General features: G+C 38.2%; 1 protein-coding gene and 1 pseudogene across 1 annotated transcript; both read left to right on the top strand.

Annotated features, from left to right (window-relative positions):
- Positions 1-254: 254 nt before the first annotated feature.
- Positions 255-13723, top strand: wdr35 (WD repeat domain 35). Its single transcript, XM_028000145.1, has 28 exons — positions 255-650; positions 733-850; positions 2562-2633; positions 3093-3185; positions 3270-3398; positions 3570-3703; positions 3953-4118; positions 4206-4351; positions 4579-4704; positions 4977-5162; positions 5253-5288; positions 5378-5438; positions 6198-6342; positions 6718-6787; positions 7032-7085; positions 7256-7365; positions 7482-7701; positions 7791-7871; positions 8100-8236; positions 8803-9006; positions 9084-9230; positions 9519-9651; positions 9758-9868; positions 10200-10364; positions 11528-11668; positions 11805-11961; positions 12775-13015; positions 13277-13723. Exons 1-28 carry the CDS (start codon positions 627-629, stop codon positions 13425-13427), a joined length of 3558 nt encoding a protein of 1185 aa, XP_027855946.1. The 5' UTR covers positions 255-626; the 3' UTR covers positions 13428-13723.
- An 87-nt stretch (positions 13724-13810) lies between these two features.
- LOC114133983 (potassium voltage-gated channel subfamily S member 3-like) lies at positions 13811-19139 on the top strand (annotated as a pseudogene).
- The last annotated feature ends 314 nt before the right edge of the window (positions 19140-19453 follow it).

Genomic DNA, 19453 nt, shown 5'->3' with positions numbered 1-19453 from the left:
ACAGCGATTTTATTGTATTTTACAGAAGTCAGACAAATTAACTTTAAAACAAGTCTTAATTATGATTCTTTTGTTTTTCCTTTTTCGGGATGACTAGATGGAAATTTAGCTCATAATTAGTTAAGGTTTTGCAAAGCCTAATCCCATTTAGATCAACAAGCAAACGAGCAAGACTTTTCAGCGATTAGGTCGAAATGTTCCTGCCGCAGGACTTTCACGAGAAAAACTACAACTACCAGTGGAACGAAATACTTGATGCTTCCGGTCTACGGTTACCATGGGAGACGTTTGGAAGCTGAAGCCGTTGATGGTTGCAGGCTATCAACAAAAGCAGTAAAACTTCGTCTGTGAACTGTTTCGAAACGCTGTATCCATTGTTATCTCATATAACAAACGAGTGGCTTTACTATGTACAGTTAAAAAAAAACAAAATGTGTTTCCTTTTGTTTTCGTAGGCATCTAATGCTAACCTAGCTAAGCTAACGGTGTTGGCTACAGTAAAAACGACGCATTCAAATAGGCTACGCGACTAATTTCAGCTCTTTTTAACAGTTACATTTCCTCACCGAGACATTTATTGTATATTCGTATGTTAAAGTCAGAGTTGCTATTATCCCGCAACCACCATGTTCATTTACCTCAGCAAAAAGGTAAGCAGTTTAGCCACTGACCAGTATGTCAGTTAAATTCATATTGAAAACAACTTGCCTCTCACGTTCCTGTGTCCTGCAGATCGCCATTCCCAACAATGTTCATCTGAAATGCCTGTCCTGGAACAAGCACCAGGGGTTCATTGCATGTGGCGGAGAAGATGGTCTGCTGAGAGTGTTGAAGCTTGAAACACAAACGGGTAAGTTGAAAGTTTAAAACTGGGGTTCGGTTTCTTTGCAGCTTTACTTGCTTTGTGCTGTGATAAAACAACAAAAACCTCTGTACCAGACAAACAAACCCTAACCCTATACAAGCAAATCAACTGTAAAGCATTTCCTCCTAAATAAAATTCAGAGCATTTGCTGTCATCTAAGTTGTTCATAGAGCCCACCTGTGTGTATTTTATTCTTAGAGGAAATATAGATGCTTTGGGGAGGTTTTATAGATTGAATAGCAATTCATCTGGGAAAAGGTGAAGCAGTTATTAATAAAAAGGGATGGAAGTATTGCAGAAAATATGGGAAAAGAATCAGAAAAGATGAACATTTCAAAAAATAGAGATATTTTCCTGATCTCTTTTGATCAGGAAAATATCTGAAGAGATGAAATTATTATAAAATGCTATGAATTGATCATGGAGGACTTTAAGGTATGGTGGGTGTTATAGGGAGAAAGAAGAACAACTGTAGTAAAAATATAAAATATGTTCTACTGCAGTGCAACATATGAAAGAGAAAGAATGACTTGATATTGTATACGAGGCAATTTGAGAATAGTCATTGATGGAAACAGATAAAGAGCAGTAAATAGAACTAGAAACACTCTATTTTGTTATAAAGGGGGAAAATAGCTGTTATGGAGAATTTAGTTTGATGATAAGATAATGTTTCACACTGGTGTACTATATGTCTTATGTAACTTTCAGTTCCTTGCAATCTACCAATTAATCGAAAGAAAGTTTTTTGGAGAACACTAGTTAACAAAACATGTCATGAAGAAGCAAAAAGCTGAAATCTAGCAACTTGAACACAACCTGATAGTACAAAATAAAAATGGTGGTGGCATGGATGCTTTTCTTAAGCAGGGACAGGGAAGCTGGACAGGGAAATCATGTGGAGACCTTATAACAAAGACCTCTCAAAAAACTGTGAAATATTTGGAAGTGTATAGTACATACACAATTTCACTTTATGCAAAAAGTAAAATAGTTGAAGAGGTATGAATATTTTTGCATATCATTTATAGTAAATAGAGGGAGTTTGTTTCATATCAACATTATTACCTAATAATGCATGAGTTTGTTTTGCTGAATCCAAAAAACCTCAACCTTTAGTTAAATACCTTTTGTAATTGTAGTAAGGATTAATGTTCTGTATGTGTCAGAGTGTATTTATGAAATGTTACGTAACATTTGTGTGACTGAGATTATGGGGAAATAAAACAATAGCCATTACAGTTTAAAAGAAATCTGCTGAAACTTTAATAGGCTTACCACAGGTCTCTCAATGTTCAGTCACTATAAGCACAAGTGGTACCACTCTATCGATGGGACAGACCTTCAGTTGTTCTGTAAATGGTAAACGTACTAGAAAATTGATCAAAACTGTTGTTTTTAAAAATCCATAAAGCAAAAAACTGATTTGAGTGTCCTTACAAAATGGGGTAATTATAACCCCATTTTGTTCTACATTCTCATAATAAAATGGGCCACTATTAACTTCACAGTCCCATTAGATTTTTGAATATTGTGATTACAGAAACAAAAGAAGGCTGTGCAGACAAAAAAGGGTATTTATGTATCACAAATTGTTACATAGATGTAATATTTACAAGTAATATATGTTTCCCTAATATTGTACAATTCACAATAAATAATAAATCATCTCATTAATGGTTTTACTGTCTTTTAGACGACAGTAGACTGAAAGGTCTTGCTGCCCCCAGCAACCTGTCCATGAATCAGACTTTAGAGGGACACAGTGGTGAGTATTGTGCTCAGAATTATATTGCATGATTGTTCCTGCAGGAAGTGAAATTAATCTACATGCTAAAAGAAATGCTCCCTAATAATTTTTTTGTGGGGTGATATTTATACCTTTTGAATACATCTAGCATCATAGTATAAAAGAATAAGTTTCATCTGACTCAGTAGTTGGACATTTTGCAAAACAATGTCTTTGTTCTTAAGATGTACTGCGTAGGGTTTGTTCCTCATGTTTGTTTTCATCCAGCACTCTATTCTAAAATATATTTTTGAAGTGCATATGTAATTACTTTGTGTGTTTTCTTTTATTTTTGTTTGGTTTTACAAATTTTTTATTATTTGTCTTTATGTTGGTAGTTGGTATGTTAATGTTTTTATATTCATACCAATTGTAGTATCCAAACAAAAATGAGTAAAATAAAAATGATCTCCTTTTTCATACTTGAAACAACTTTAGGTGCAGTGCAGGTAGTGACCTGGAATGAACGGAATGAAAAACTGACAACCAGCGACCAGAATGGACTCATTATTGTGTGGATGCTGTACAAAAGTGAGGACAGCAGCCAAAATAAAATTTTGTTTGCTTTGTAGCGAATTTGTGTTACTTAGTTGCCAGCCTTTGTTGTGTCCCCAGGTGCCTGGTATGAGGAGATGATTAACAACAGGAACAAATCAGTAGTGAGGAGCATGAGCTGGAACGCTGATGGTCAGAAGATCTGCATTGTGTATGAAGACGGGGCTGTCATTGTTGGATCGGTGGATGGTACTGTTACTTTAAGTGAAAACAATACATATCATTAAGGTTGTAAAAGTTCCCTTTTAGTTAGATTAAATTGTTTAATTTATTGTAACAAATTTATTCATTGCTTTATGAACAAATGGATTTAAACATCTTCAATATGATTGTTGCATTTTGTATTTGTATCACTTGTAGGCAACCGGATCTGGGGAAAGGAGTTGAAAGGAAGTCAACTTGCTCATGTTGCTTGGTCTCCTGACAGTAAGATCCTGCTGTTCGGCATGGCCAATGGCGAAGTACATATTTATGACAATCAAGGAAACTTCATCGTGAGTGTGTGAACTTAAATGGAGTATATTTTGTGAAACTTGGCCATGTTGAACTGCACAACCTTCGGTCTTTCATGTTGTCATGGAAGAACATTAATAAGTTACACATTCTTCTGGTTATAAAAGATCTTGTGGATGAGAACGATTGTGACATTAACCTACTGTTTGTCTGAATGCTTTCTCAATTAAAAAATGTATAATAATTTCACGGTCTGCTTTTTGCTTACTCTAAATGTTGTTACTTTTCAGATGAAAATGAACATCAGCTGTCTCGCCGGGGCAACCGGAGCTGTCAGTTTAGCTGGAATCCACTGGTATGCAGGAGCTGGAGGTTACAGTGAGCCGGACTGTCCGTGCCTTGCCATCTGTTTCGACAATGGAAGGTGTCAGATTATGCGCTATGAGAATGATGAGAGTGAGCAACTGTAAACCTTTTCACTCCTTGATTTTGAATGTGAAAAATATGTTTTCTAACAGCCACTTGACACTACTTTATTCTCAGACCCAGTATATATCGACACTCTGATGAATGTTATCAGTATCCAGTGGAACCACTGTGGCAGTGTGCTGGCAGTGGCAGGTTCCCTCAGAGCCACAAATATGGACAAAGAATATAATGTGGTGCAGTTCTACACACCCTTTGGAGAGGTAAGTGAGCATATCAAAACAGTATAGTATAAAATATAATTTCTATACTTCACAAAATCTACAGTAGAATCAATAGCATTACTAAATATGAAAAGTAATATAATGATGACAACCACCAATATAATTATTCATTTTCAAAAAGCATTACAAGTGCAGGTTAAAACATCTTATGAAATGGTTGAAAAATGTTTATTTCAATGCTTTACCTGGTGATTGGTTCTGTGCAGCATCTGAGAACTCTGAAAGTATCCGGGAAGCACTTATCTGGGATCTCATGGGAGGGAGGAGGCCTGCGAATTGCCCTGGCTGTGGACTCTTACATCTACTTTGCCAACATAAGGCCAGACTACAAAGTAAATACTAACACTCTTTATTAATACTGGCAGATTGTTTGTGGTAGACTCTGCTAAATTCATGAAATCCCGATGGTCTGACTAATAAGCTTGTTTCAAGTTTTCTAGGTAAGGTATACTTGGATTAATTGTTTCAGAGAAAGACTTAACTTTAGGTCTGAATTACTCAGCAAGTCTTTAGTATCAAGAGAAGTAAAGAGATTTGAGAACATACTGAAATGATCCTGATGGTTTGGGTAATTCTTCTCACATTTTTTCTTGTGTTCCACCAGTGGGGCTACTGTTGCAGCACCGTGGTGTACGCCTACACAAAGCCAGAGCGCCAGGAGTACTGTGTAGTTTACTGGGACACCAAAAACAACGAGAAGTTTGTGAAATATGTCAAGAACTTAACTTCTATTACTACCTCGGGGGACTTCTGCATCCTGGCCAGCAAGGCCGATGAAAAACAACCTCAGGTAATAAAGGAACAAGACTTTGTTTTTTTTCTTTTGTTAGAAAATAGAGATTGTTCTTTCATCTTGTTTTTCTAATTTGCTGATTTACAGGATGATGTTGGGTCAGAAACCATGAATCTTGCGAGGGTAATGTTAGATTTTAAATCTCGTACTGCAAAATAGTGTGATCTGTCTTGGTATCTAGGTCATATAATAACCTTCTGTGTATTTTTCAGTACGTGCTGATCCTCTGCAATTCTATTGGTACTCCTCTGGACTCCAAATACATCGACATCGGTTAGTTTAATACTAATTCTTCAAATTATTAAGAAGAGTTTGGAATAAAGTGCTTTGTAAATGTTTTGTCACGTTATAACCACAAGCTTCAAAAGTTCTTATTGAGGTTTTTATTTTTTTGCACCACCGACACAAACTTGCTCATAATTGTTAAGTGGAAGGAAATTATCTCTCTTTTTTTAATATATTTTTTTTTACAAGTTATCATGTGTGTTTTGCCCTCCTGAATCGACACAATATCTTCTCTTTGCTTACAGCTGCCTGTTTTTACCAGTTCAACAAATGTTTGCCCACTCTTCTTTGTAAAGTAATTTTGGATCAGTCAGATTTAAGAACATCCTTCACAGACCAGCTGTGTCTATACTGAGATCAAATTGAATACTGTCCACTACTTACACATTACACGGCATTTGAAGGGAGTTGTTTGCAATGGGTTTCACTTGGGGGTACCAGAGTAAAGGGAGCCTAATGTGTCCTTGGCATGCTTTCAAGAGGTTTATTTATGAAGAATTTGAAAACCATGCCTCATTTTCTGTCTGTTTCACTACTATGGGTTAATTGAATGCATAAAATCTCCGTTCAATATATTGAATACAATTTGTGGTTCATGACGAAATATGGAGAAGGTCTGGATGTATATGAGTGCTTTTCCCACATAATCTGTAAAATAACAGAGTGAAAGCTGGCACAAATTAATTTCATTCCAAGCTGCCAAAAGCCAAGCATGCTACATGTTGATTTTTTTCTTTTTCTGGTTAGATCCACTATTTGTTACCATGACCAGGACACATGTCATTACTGCTTCCAAAGAAGCTTTCTATCTGTGGCAATACAGAGTGGCAAAGAAACTGACCGCTCTGGAGATCAACCAAGTGACCAGAACCAAGAAAGGCGGCAGGGAGAGGTGAGTCCAGACATGTTTATTACATTTACCCTTATATTCACAAGGTTTATGCACATATTTAGCAAACAAAACAACATATTTTCATAAATCTCTGCGTTCTACACAACCCATCACTCAACGCTTATAGTGGAGCATCACAGTACTAGTTTCTGCTTTACTGGCTCATCATTACAGTGCAAAATGTTGGCCCTGAGAGCACAGTGAAAAGGATTCATTCATTCATGAAATACCACTGAGGTTCCAGACAGTATGGTTGTGTTTTATTGCACTGCCAAGACTAGCCTCGCACCCGGACCAAAGATCACACTAGAGGAACGGCAGCTGCTTATCTGTGTGCTTTCTCTTGCTCATGCTCCCAGTTTCCGCTCTCTACAGGTTCTATCACATCGACAGCAGTCCATCTGGAGGCAACGATGATGATCCAGATATTTCAAATACCTTTGCAGTAAGATATATTTGTTTTGCCTCTTTAGTATTTATGCATTCAAAAGTCCCAGTTTGGTCAAGTTCCCACTTTCACTAAAAGCTTTTCAAAATAGCAGCCTCCCTTCTATCTCAAGATAACAAAAACACTAAAAGGTGATTTTTAAAAATGTAATTAACATGACTGAACAAATAAAACAAAGAGTTCATTATTAATAAAAATGTATTACACTTCTTATTGATTTGTTCTGCTTTATTTTCAACAGACAACTCGAGATCCCATCTGCTGCATTACAGCAACAGATAAAACCCTGATAGTGGTATGTACATTTTTGTTTAATAAAAGAAAGGAAGTCAATTCAATGAGACAAGGCCATAGTTCTGTACTGTTAGTTAGCTTGTTGTCTCACTGATTTAAAGTTTTGAAATAAAAGTCACACGTGTGTAAAAACATATCTTTGTAAAAACAAAAAAGTGTTTGTTGTTATAGGGCCGTGAGTCCGGTATCATCCAGAGATACACCCTTCCAAATGTAGCCCTCGTCCAGAAGTATTCCTCAAACAGCCGAGCTCATTATCTATCTCTAAACTGCAACTCCAGGTAGCCACTGACTGTCATCTGCTGCGTTGCAGAATAAGCCAAGATAAGTTTTAACAATAATTTAAGAAGAACATTATATTTCTGATTTAAGTCTCATAATTTATCATCATCTTTAGTCGTCTCGCCATAATTGACATCTCGGGCTTGCTGACTTTGTTGGACTTGGAAGTTCGTCCTGCCGGAAGCGAAGGGACAGGAGACCAGGCCGCTGCAGGAGATCCGTCCAAGTTTGAGCGTAAAGATGTCTGGGACTTGAAGTGGGCAAATGACAATCCGGATTTGTTTGCCGTGATGGAGAAAACCAGGATGTACGTGTTCAGGAACCTTGACCCAGAAGTAAGTTTTTGAGTGTGATCAGAACAAGTATGCAGCTGTCTAATTTACAGTTAAAATATATTAACACATCTCTAAATCTGTACCAACAGGAGCCCATTCAAACCTCTGGGTACATCTGCAACTTTGAGGATCTGGAAATCAAATCAGTTTTGCTTGATGAGATTATGAAGGTAAACTACAGTATTTAAGACAAGAAATAATCACAATGGTTATTAACTCGTTTTTTTTGTTTTTGTTTTAAACATTGTGAACTTAAAATTTGGTCATAAAATTATTTTAATATAACATGTCAACATTTAACAGCTAAATATACATTTCTTGACATAACTAAAATTATGGACCATAAAAGTTTCAATCCATGCACAATTATCAGATGATCATGCATTGTTTCTTTGCAGAATCCAGAGCGGCCAAATAAAGACAACCTCTTTAACTTTGAAATCCGCTCCCTGAGAGACAGCAGAGCACTGATTGAGAAAGTGGGAATTGAAGACGCTTCACAGTTCATTGAAGACAATCCTCACCCAAGACTCTGGTGAATTTTTCTTAATACGGGGCTGAAATTATTTTCCCAGATTTCTTTTGTTGATGTTTATAACTTACTTTTCTTTTTTGGAGCAGATCACACTGTAATGTTGATTTTTTGAAGTGAAAAGATTGTAAAAACCTTAGAGTAAAAATATAAATCCACTTTTAAAAAGTTCATAATATTCAGCATTTGAACTTGTCTTTACCCTACCAACAGAAACATCTAGCTCCCATATGAGTACAAACAGGAGTGTGTGTGAGTGTTTGCAATTGTGTGTTCTTTGGTTCAGGTGTCAGTTCTTGCAGGATCACTCAAAAACTGGTTGTAACAACAAAACCAGCCTTCATTATGTATTAGTCACAATCTGTAATAGTAATAATATCGTTAATATTAAATAACAGGCTTTTCCACTGAAGAATTGTTTCATAAATCTTGAAATGTATGCAATTGACTTGGACAGCAATAAATAAACTGAACTGAATTGGTTCTAAATGCATGCACTTCATGCTATGTATCCCTAATCTTTGTAACTTTACATAGTGTCTCTACATGTTTCATTGCTAACCTACCAGGCATCTGCTGGCCGAGGCAGCCCTACAAAAACTTGATCTGAAGACAGCCGAGGAGGCGTTTGTCCGCTGCAAAGACTACCCGGGCATTCAGTTTGTCAAGCGCCTGGGCAACCTGCAGAGCGAGCCCATGAAACAAGCCGAAGTGGCTGCCTACTTTGGCAGATTTGAGGAAGCTGAAAGCATGTACCTGAATATGGATCGGAGGTACATCAAGACACTCTATGCCAACTTCTCTTGACTTTGAATCAGTTATTTATATGTGATGGTGCCTGTCTCTGTAGAGATCTCGCCATCAACCTAAGGATCAAGCTGGGAGACTGGTTCAAGGTTCTGCAGCTTCTTGACACAGGCTCTGGATACTCAGATGACGCTCTGCTTGCTCAAGCTAATAATGGCATTGGAGATTACTTTGCTGACAGACAGAAGTGGTATTTAATTCTACTTTTCATCTTCTAATTGTTGGTAGCATTTCTACATGTCAAGTAGAAACAATGACAACAAAAATGTTTTCTTTGTGGATTATTGTGTAATTATAGAATTATGAAGTCTTAGTTTGGAGGCAAATGGGGAAAAATTTGATTCTCAAAAGAAACAATTGAAGAAGGGAGTAGCCAAAAAGATTTGTTTCCACTACCCCTTTTTTTGTTCAATTATTTTTCTTTAGGATAAAAAGGATCTGAATCATTGTTCTCACTTTTAAACATCTTCCTTTAAAGGGTGAAGGCAGTCCCATACTACCTTAAGGGGCGTAACCAAGAGAGGCTGGCAGATTGTTACTACAAGTTGGAGGACTATAATGGCCTTGAGCTGCTAGCTGCAGACCTCCCAGAAAATCATAAACTATTACCGGTGCGCCAAACTTAAATAATTTTTTTTAGTTCCCATGAGATTTGCGGGCTTTTGGACAATTTGTAAATGTACATTCTATCCCATTTTATTGCCTACCTGTGTGTAGGAAATCGGAGAGATGTTTGCCACAGTGGGGATGTGTGAACAGGCTGTGAAGGCCTACTTAAAGTCCAACCAGCCAAAAGCAGCGGTGGACACATGCGTCCATCTGAACCAGGTGAGAGACAGACGGATGAGCTGTGGCGCCGGAGTTTCCGAGTGACGCACGGATCCTACAAGATCAGCCAACCTGAATCCTCCTGCCCACCCACTCATAGATATTTGGCTTTTGGGTGTGAATCCTGCTCTAAAACTTCTATCTTTGCTGCAATAGCTCTTTAGTTGGACACAATGTAAAATGATAAACATTAGAGCTTTTAAGTTTATTCAATTTTATATTTATAAGCACCCCTTTAAGAAATTTTTAAGATTTATTTTATAAATATAATGTTTTTCAATGATTAATTAAAAAAGGAATTGTTCTTTCTCTTCAATTGCTTTCTCATCAGTGGAACAAAGCCGTGGAACTGGCAAGAACTCACAACATGAAGGAGATAAAATCTCTCCTTTCCAAATATGCCTCTCATCTTCTAGAGGAAAATAAAACTCTAGAAGCAGTGGAACTTTATCGGAAAGCTCACCACTTTCTTGATGCAGCCAAACTCATGTTTAAGGTGGGCGTAAAGTTTTATTTTTATCATTAGAAACAAGTTTTTTAAATTTTTTTATGTTTTACTATATTCAGGTCAAAAAGTCTGTTCCTGACTCCCCAGAATTAAACACCTTTCTTGGATAAAATCTCTCCTTGGCTGAGTGAGATTTGGCCAAAATTGACACAAACTAACTAGGCCATGGTCTTGAGCCGGAAAAGGGTAGAGTGCCTTCTCCGGGTCAGGGGGGGTGTCCTGCCCCAAGTGGAGGAGTTTAAGTATCTCGGGATCTTGTTCACAAATGGGGGAAGAAGGGAGCGGGAGATCGACAGGCGGATTGGCGCAGCGTCTGCTGTCAAGCGGGCGCTGTACCGGTCCGTCGTGGTGAAGAGAGAGCTGAGCCAAAAAGCGAAGCTCTCGATTTACCGGTCGATCTACGTTCCCACCCTCATCTATGGTCATGAGCTTTGGGTCATGACCGAAAGAACGAGATCGCGGATACAAGCGGCCGAAATGGGTTTTCTCCGTAGGGTGGCTGGGCTCTCCCTTAGAGATAGGGTGAGAAGCTCAGTCATCCGGGAGGGACTCAGAGTAGAGCCGCTGCTCCTTCACATCGAGAGGAGCCAGTTGAGGTGGCTTGGGCATCTGGTCAGGATGCCTCCTGGACGCCTCCCTGGTGAGGTGTTCCGGGCACGTCCCACCGGGAGGAGGCCCTGGGGAAGACCCAGGACACGCTGGAGGGACTATGTCTCTCGGCTGGCCTGGGAACGAATTGGGATTCCCCGGAGGAGCTGGAAGAAGTGGCTGGGGAGAGGGAAGTCTGGGCCTCCCTTCTGAAGCTGCTACCCCCGCGACCCGACCTCGGATAAGCGGAAGAAGATGGATGGATGGATGGATAACTAAGCCACAAATAAGATTTATGAGCTGCTAGAAGGACTCCAGGCTCAGGATTTATTGGGGGTTTTTTGGCTCTGTTTTAGTGTATTCAAGCAGGAAGTTTTTACTTTTTGAATGACATTCTTTTTTATTTTAATAATGAATAAAACTAAGATTAAAATCTCTTATTGGTTCAGGCTCCTCACAGCTCCAGTTTGTTAGTAGTCATCTACACTTACCAAACAAACAGCACCTCATTTGCAAATGTCGAATGGTGAATTGAGGAGTGTGATCGTGACTTCTGATTATAGATAGCGGACAAGGAGGCGAAGAAAATGAGTCGACCTCTGCGGGTGAAGAAGCTTTACGTTCTGGCAGCTCAGCTTGTTGAGGACTACCATGAGCAGATGAAGGCGTCCCAGCAGATCAAAGCCAAAGGAAAGAAGTCAGAGGTAAATTACTGCCCTTCATCCGTACCCTGTAGTTAGTTTTCTTCAATAAAGCGTAACCAGAAATATTGCTTTGGACCATTTACAAGCTTATTGAATCAACATTATGTATTGCTGTGTGTATCATTATTTGTATTAGGCAACATTCGCACTTGCTGGCCTTCTTGAGGAAGATGCAACGTCATCAGACAATCGCATCATTGACAGCGCCTGGCGCGGAGCTGAAGCGTATCACTTCTTCCTGCTCGCTCAGAGGCAGCTCCATGCAGGCTACCCAGAGAACGCCACACGCACAGGTGCAGAATAATTCCCAGTTACCTAAAATTATAAATATATTAATATATGTTTATATAAATGTGTATACACGTGTAATACGATTACGGTATTCCTTACGACATTGATAAACAACAACATATATTTGTCGAGTTTGAATAGATTCTATTGATAACAAACCAGATTCATCAGCTCGTTTTCTACTGTCTTTAAAAGATGACTGCTACTAGATTATTATTTTAGAAGTCTTCTGCCACCTGGTGTTCAAAAACTGCAATAATGAAATTATCCATTGAAATGCTTCATTGAGGAAATCTCCTCCCAAACCCCCATTGTGAATCATCTAGCTCCTCATGGTGTTACAGTAACAGGGAGAAACATGCAGATCAGATGGAAAACATGGACCTCTGTAAGCAGCAATATAATCAATAATTATATTTTCTAAAATACCATGTCTTTGTTAGAAATCACTCTTACAATCTGTGCTCATTCTTGCCAAAACCTAATGGGCGTATGAATGACTTATAATCACAATCACTCGTGAATAAACTTTTTGTACTCCATTAGGATTTCCAAAAGAATTAAATGTCTCAGACATCAGAATTTTAGTTTAAAGTCAAACGCATTTCTAAACCAGATGAGATGAAGATGATGTAACGATTGTTTTTACTCAGTTGAGCTTTCTGTATCTATGACATGTTGTCTGGTGTTACTTCATTCGCCAGCTGTTGACAAAGCCAGTTAGTTTGAAGCTTAAATCTAATGGGAAATCATTCAGTGGAAATTTGTCAGCTTGTAGACCCTCTAAACTTTGCCTCATGTTTTCCATCTTACAGCCCTTCATCTTCGTGAGTACGAGGACATCATCCCCGCTGTTGAGATCTATTCCCTGTTGGCTCTGTGTTCTGCAGCGAACCGGTCCTTTGGCACCTGCTCAAAGGCCTTCATCAAGCTGGAATCTCTGGAGAGTCTCAGCTCTGAGCAGCAGCAGCTCTACGAGGATTTGGCCCTGCAGATTTTCACCAAATATCCCCCAAAGGACAGCCGCGTGGTGGAGGCCCAGGGCTCTTCAGAGGGGTGAGAACACCACAGTGTCAAGATCAAACCCTCATTATATCCATAGACATTTCCATTGTTAGAGTATTGACTCAAAACAATACACTGTAAACAATAAACCTTCTGCAAAGAACACCAAGACTGTCCTTGGAAATATGTGTGATTATGTTAATGACATATCAGAGCGCAGGGGGTCTTTATCTTCTTGGAAGTGAATTTTTAAAGTTGCCACAGCATTTCCCGGTATTCCTTCAACCTGTTCTGCTTTTTGTTTTTCATTAGAGCTGAGGGAAAACTGCCCACATGCATCGTGACCGGCCGCCCTATCCAGGAGTACCAGTTTTGGATGTGCAGTGTGTGTAAACACTGTGCAGTGGAACAGGAGATCAGTAAATATAACTGTTGCCCGCTGTGCCACAGTGCAGTAGTGTAAGGAACAAAAGTTGCCTGGCGGGACTCTGTTTCAGATAGAAAAGGGAAGTTTTAAACATCTGCCTTTTATTTTGTGCTAAAGGTTCAGATTTTCTAAAAAGGCAGACATGTGATTATTAGAGACAAGCAGCTCAATGAATACATGCTGTTGATAGTCTAAGCAAGAAATGAAATCTTGAGCTTTGTTTCACTTTGTATATGTTTAAAAGTTAAATGTATTTTGTCTTCAAATGTTTTAATTACTTAAGTATAAGATGTTTGTATCTGGTTTTACAATAAAGTCAAAAGTAAACACACTATTTCACTAAATTCTCAGATTTTTGATAACTTAATCTGTTTAATAAATGATAAAAGTTCTCAATTTTGGATTGACAAGCAATTTTCCAGAAATGCATTAATTATTTTTGTCTCATTCTGTTAAACATTCTTCAATCGTCTTTTGTTTCTCTGAGATTTGAAACAAGGGTTTTAGATCCAGGAGTAAAAACCCAGACATTGCTCATCCCAATGACACCCTACAACACACAATATTCTCAAAAATTTTGCTTCATCTGTGGTTTGTGACATTTAGCTGGTATGGAAATCAACTCTAAACAATATTTCTCAAAAAAGAGCGGAGCAGATTTGCATGTTTACCCTTCTGCCGTTGCATTAATATCATTTAAACATTTACGATTCTGGAAGAATTTCAGGGCCCAACATCAAAGCTTATTAAAATCCTTGGAGATCTCACACGAGCTGCAGCCCCATGGCCTGTCCATCCATCACACATGAAAGTTTAAACATCTTAAGAGAGCTTCTCCCAGCCTGGGAGAAGCTGTGCAGAGTTTTCAGTCTGCTGTACGCTCAAATGCTCCTGCAGTCCGGACTGAGCAGAGCCACTCGACAACACACGGTCAGGTGACATTATGCCGTCTCTTTGTAACAGATGTTTGTTTGTTTTTATAAGTGTTAGTGATGATAATAATCATTTGTCCAGAATATTCTTTTAAGAAATGCTATCAGTCTCTGCCACTATTTCAGTAGAAATGACTGCTTAACCAGCTTTACATTTTGTATTCTGTATTTTATTTATTTTGGTGCATAAATGACATACATTTATGACACCTGTGTTCTGGTCTGCAGGTGCTCTAAACAGGAAGGAGTCTTGACAGCAGCAGGTGCTTCGTCATGGTGTACGGCAAAGTCCTTCACCAGGCTGATGGCTCCTTCATTAACATCAATGTTGGAGGATTCAGGCAGCGCATGGCTCACTCTGTCCTGAGGAGATTGCCACAGACCCGCCTCGCCCGCCTCCTGCACTGCGCCTCCAGAGCAGCCATTTTGGAGCTCTGTGACGACTTCTGTTCCTCTGAAAATGAGTTCTACTTTGACCGCAACCCAATTTTTTTCTGCTCCATTCATAACTTCTACCTCACAGGGAAGCTCCACCTGGTTGACGGGTTGTGCATGGTCTCATTTTTCCAGGAGCTGGAGTACTGGGGAATCAAGGAGCACCACCTGGATTTGTGTTGCAGCAACAGATTTCAGGAGCTGATGCAGAAGATATGTTTGGATCAGGGGGATGATAATCAGCACCGCCAAAGCTCAGGCTCCTCAGCTGAGAATCTTCCAGCTTTTGAGGACGACCTGGAAGAGTTTGAAGGCTCCTGGTGTGCAAATGTTCGCAGGAATATCTGGATTCGACTTGAGAATCCCAGTTACTCCACCTCAGCCAAAGTGATGGCTGTGGTGTCTGTGAGTGCTGTGGTTGTTTCCATTGTTTCCATGTGCTTGAACAGCATGCCGGACTTTCATCAGGTGGAGTCTGATGAAAAACGCATAGAAAACCCACTGCTAGTCCTGCTGGAAACCATCTGCATCCTTCTGTTCTCTGCAGAGTTTATTCTTCGTTTGGTTGTTGCTCCTTCAGCCAAGAAGTTCTTGAGCAGCGCTCTGAACATTATCGACTTTTTGTCCATCTTCCCCTTCTATGTGACTTTAATCTGTGATGGCACAAAGAAAGACGGGAATAAAGAGCTGGAGAATGTTGGCAAAGTGGTACAAATCTTGAGGCTGACCCGAGTGTTTCGCGTTTTGAAGTTGGCCCGTCACTCAGCTGGACTCCGCTCTCTCGGCTCCACACTGAGGCACAGCTCAAGGGAGATGGGACAGCTGCTGCTCTTCTTATCTTTGGGGGTTTCTCTGTTTTCTGCTCTTATTTACTTCGTAGAGAGAGAGTCCAAGGAGTCACAGCTGCAGACCATCCCTGTCGGCTGGTGGTGGGCCACCATCAGCATGACCACTGTGGGTTACGGTGATACAATCCCAGTTACTGTAGCTGGGAGGCTGATAGGAACCCTGTGCATCGTCTGTGGGCTGCTTATTGTTGCTCTTCCTATAACTAACATCTTCAACAAGTTTTCCAAGCTTCATCAGAGGCAGATACGATATAGCTTGAGGTAGAACACCTTGAATAAATAAATTCGCATAAATATTTATTAGAATTTTAGAACATTAGTTCACACAATTCTTTAAGTTGTTAAAAACCAAAAAAAATAAATAAATCTCAACTTCACTGTTGGAGCGAGTGTACTGATCTGTATCCAAATCTGTTTCAGTGGCAGCTGAGAGCATTTAGTGCAGCTGTCAGTACTTAGTCTGAGGTTTCAGCTCAGATAAATATTTAAATCAGCACTTAGAGACATCTAGTTCATCCTCCTGTGACACGTCTTCACACTTTAAATCACACGGTGCCTCACTTTGATTTTATTTCACTGCTTTTCTGCATGAAAGTCACAGTCGGCAGGATAGCAGCCATCTCAGAATCGAGAAGGTTCTAATACAGACGTTCTGCCTGTACAAAAGCTGATTACATTAATCCTTTCTGGCTGAAGAATACATGCAGGGCAAATAAAAAACAACAAAGAGCACATCCACCAGTAGATATATATGTAAAAAGAGCTGTAAAAGGATCAACTTTGCAAAATTGCAATTTTATGAAACTAGTTGAAGATGTAAAAAGAATGGCATCCTCAGAGAGAGATACTGCCTTCCTTTTCACAGATGATACTCCACTTTCCTCCAGAGTCTAAGCCACTTGTGGTAGGATTTTCTTTAATGACAAATAAACAAATGCAAATATATGTAATTATTCAGTTATGTGTGATGTGACGACCTCTGTCAGGCCATAATAAACATTTAGGTTGTAGTTTCCCCAGGTCAGGGGTCATCGAACGTTCAATCTAAAAAGATGTTTTTGCCTTTATTACATATTTAGAGCCATAAAACCTATGTACTGTGTAAATTATGTTTCAGACTTAAATTAAAGAGCTACAAATGTATATTTAATCTTAGGTTTTAGAACAAACAAAAATGTCAAAATACTTTAAATTCACCTTATAATGGAGTAGGCGGTGTGTGCATTTCATGATAGTTCGATGGAAGTTTTGGAAGGTTTTCTGTCCGTTCTTAGAACGCAGAGTCTCTGGAAAGGAATCTGTAAGTTGTGGGGGGAAAAAACAAGCAAGTCCTGGAAATATTGTGAAGGTATAAATGGTACAGTCAAATTCAAGAATCCAATTGTAAAAGTTTGGACTGACTACCTGATGCAATAGGACCACGCCCAAAAACTCAACTTTTTAAATTCCATCAGAATCGGAATACCTTAACTGTCGTGGTTGATCTGGGTTTCTGTTTACAAAGTAGCATTAAATCCCAGCTAACGTCATGAAACTCTGTCTGAAACAACCTTAATAGTCTCACTAATGTCACACCAAGCTCTCTTCAATTTTGTATAATAGAAAATTTCTTTTGTGTTGCAGGTGAAAGATTTTCTGAATCATAGTGAAAACAAACATTATAGGCGTGCATGTCTGAGAAATGGTGCAGCGCAGTGATCCTGTAGTTCAGGTTGTGTTTTTAAAGCCAAGCCTTCTTCTTTGTGTTGTAATTCCACAACAGTTCCACTTGAGGGCAGCAAACGCTAAGCTGTTTACCATTGCACCCAGAAGGAGAAGCCTCAGCCTTTTTACTAAAATTCTTATTAGCAGGAAACAGAAACACAAAAGAAAGTTGAACCCTTTTGACAAAAATCTTGTATCGAAAATGATCCTGCTCTCTCATAGGTGGTTCATTTTTATCCAAACGTTTAGTCTAAATAACCAGAAAATAATCAGAAATAGAAAGTTAGAAAGTATCCATGATTAGAAGAACATATCGTGGCTATTTTTTCTGAAAATCCAAACTTACATTCCCTTGTAAAATTTTAAACATGCTTAGTTGTCATCATTGAATTTATAAAACTTCAAAAACTCATCTTTATGCCAGAAATAACATGATAAAAATGATCCATGATCCGAACTAGATAACCTATTGTGGCTATTTTACTAAAAATCCAAACTTAAATTCAATTCTAAAATGTGCTTGTATTTTAAACATATTTAAAATACAAAATAAAGCATATATAAAATAAAAAAATATTTTATTTTAAATATGAATTTAGGTATTTTTCATAAAGTCAGTGAATTTATGAAAATTACAAATAATGATCTTTTCAGCCTAAATTGGTGTTGCATCCAAGGTCTTGAACTGCTAGTAATACACTCTACGCATATCAGAATTTAAATTTAAAATAAACTTTTAGGCAGAATCAGTTCTTCTGGTTTACGTTTATCGGCCCTGAAAAAAACAGTTTGAGATCAACTTGACAACAGTGACTGAACTTTTTCTGAGGCACCTTCCATGTTTTTCTCCAAAACAGACTATGTTTAATTGTATCTAGTTGAACTAGATTTGCTACAGTTGAACAAAAAAAGATCAAGGTTTTACGTGAAACGCTGAAGTTAGGCGTAACTAGTATTTTGCATTTCTTTGATATAGTTTAAAGCTACTCTAATAATTTTGAAAATTTGAAGATAATTTTCGTCTTTATGTCAAAATCTGTATACGTCATTATTTCTTTGTCATGTTGATGCAATATAGTTCACAGCAAGTTGTGGACAAATATATATCTCTGAATATGGACTCTCTTGGGGCAAATTTTCAGCTTTATTTAGATATTTCATGTCTTCATCTAAGTCACACAGACCTATAACAGATAATATATAAACATCTATGTTGATGATATTATGACATTGAATCTGTTTACTGAGAATCCTACAGCAGTTTGAGTCATGATTTAAATTTTTTTATTTGAGTTCTTGAAAATAGTTTTCTGTGTTTTATCACACCTATGACAATGTGAGTCTTTGAAAATTTCTGTATTTTAGTAATATAGAAGTGGAGTGGTCTGGGATTTTTTTTATTGTTTTTCAGGACATCAAGGCTTATTATCTTTCCCCACACCTGGATTATTTTTGCATCATTTACTGCTGAGGCATCAGCCAAGTTACAACACCTGTTGATTTTCAGGAGAAATAGATATTCTTGGCTTAACACCGTTTAGCTCACAGCCACATGTGGACAAATGTTATTTCCAAATTAATTCACTGTCTGAGCAAAATGTCTGGGACTTTTTTTACTTTTTGTGTTTATGCACATTTGCGACACCTGCTGCATCATGGTATATGCTGATGACATTCTCATATTTTCTGCTAAGTAGTTATTCATGAAAAATGTTTTCTCTGTCCCCTTTTATTACTATGGACAATTTTATTACCTGAAGGTTTCTGTAATTTAAAAGGTGTTGTGGAATTGCTAATGCTTATTCAGAATACAAGGACGGCTATTGTAACACTCCAGGATTATTTTGAGTCTTTTACCACGGAAAGCATCTACACTGTTGTTTTGCACACTCAAAACAAATCCAAGCTGAAATACACTTTTTTCTACTACATGTAGAAAACAAGTTAATTTCTGTCTAATTGCAAATTTCTTTTATTGCATTTTATATTTTCAATTTCATGCATTTTATTTTTCACTCAATATTAAAGTAAAAATATATATATATAGTTTGCATTCCTCAGAGAAGGGTAAAAAATAGAAGTGCTGAGGAAAGCTTTGATTTTATTTTGTGCCTCATATGAAACGTATTTATAACATTGCCAT

Source organism: Xiphophorus couchianus, chromosome 19, assembly GCF_001444195.1.
Source record: "Xiphophorus couchianus chromosome 19, X_couchianus-1.0, whole genome shotgun sequence".
NCBI lineage: Eukaryota > Metazoa > Chordata > Actinopteri > Cyprinodontiformes > Poeciliidae > Xiphophorus > Xiphophorus couchianus.
This window is presented reverse-complemented; position numbering and strand designations above follow the sequence as displayed.

Bases quoted from the DNA above. Each gene is read 5' to 3' on its own strand.
- wdr35 (XM_028000145.1), top strand. From the start codon at position 627: ATGTTCATTTACCTCAGCAAAAAG. The intron at 7,086-7,255 runs GTATGTACATTT...TTGTTGTTATAG, and splicing joins CAGATAAAACCCTGATAGTG to GGCCGTGAGTCCGGTATCAT. The intron at 11,962-12,774 runs GTGCAGAATAAT...TCCATCTTACAG, and splicing joins AGAGAACGCCACACGCACAG to CCCTTCATCTTCGTGAGTAC.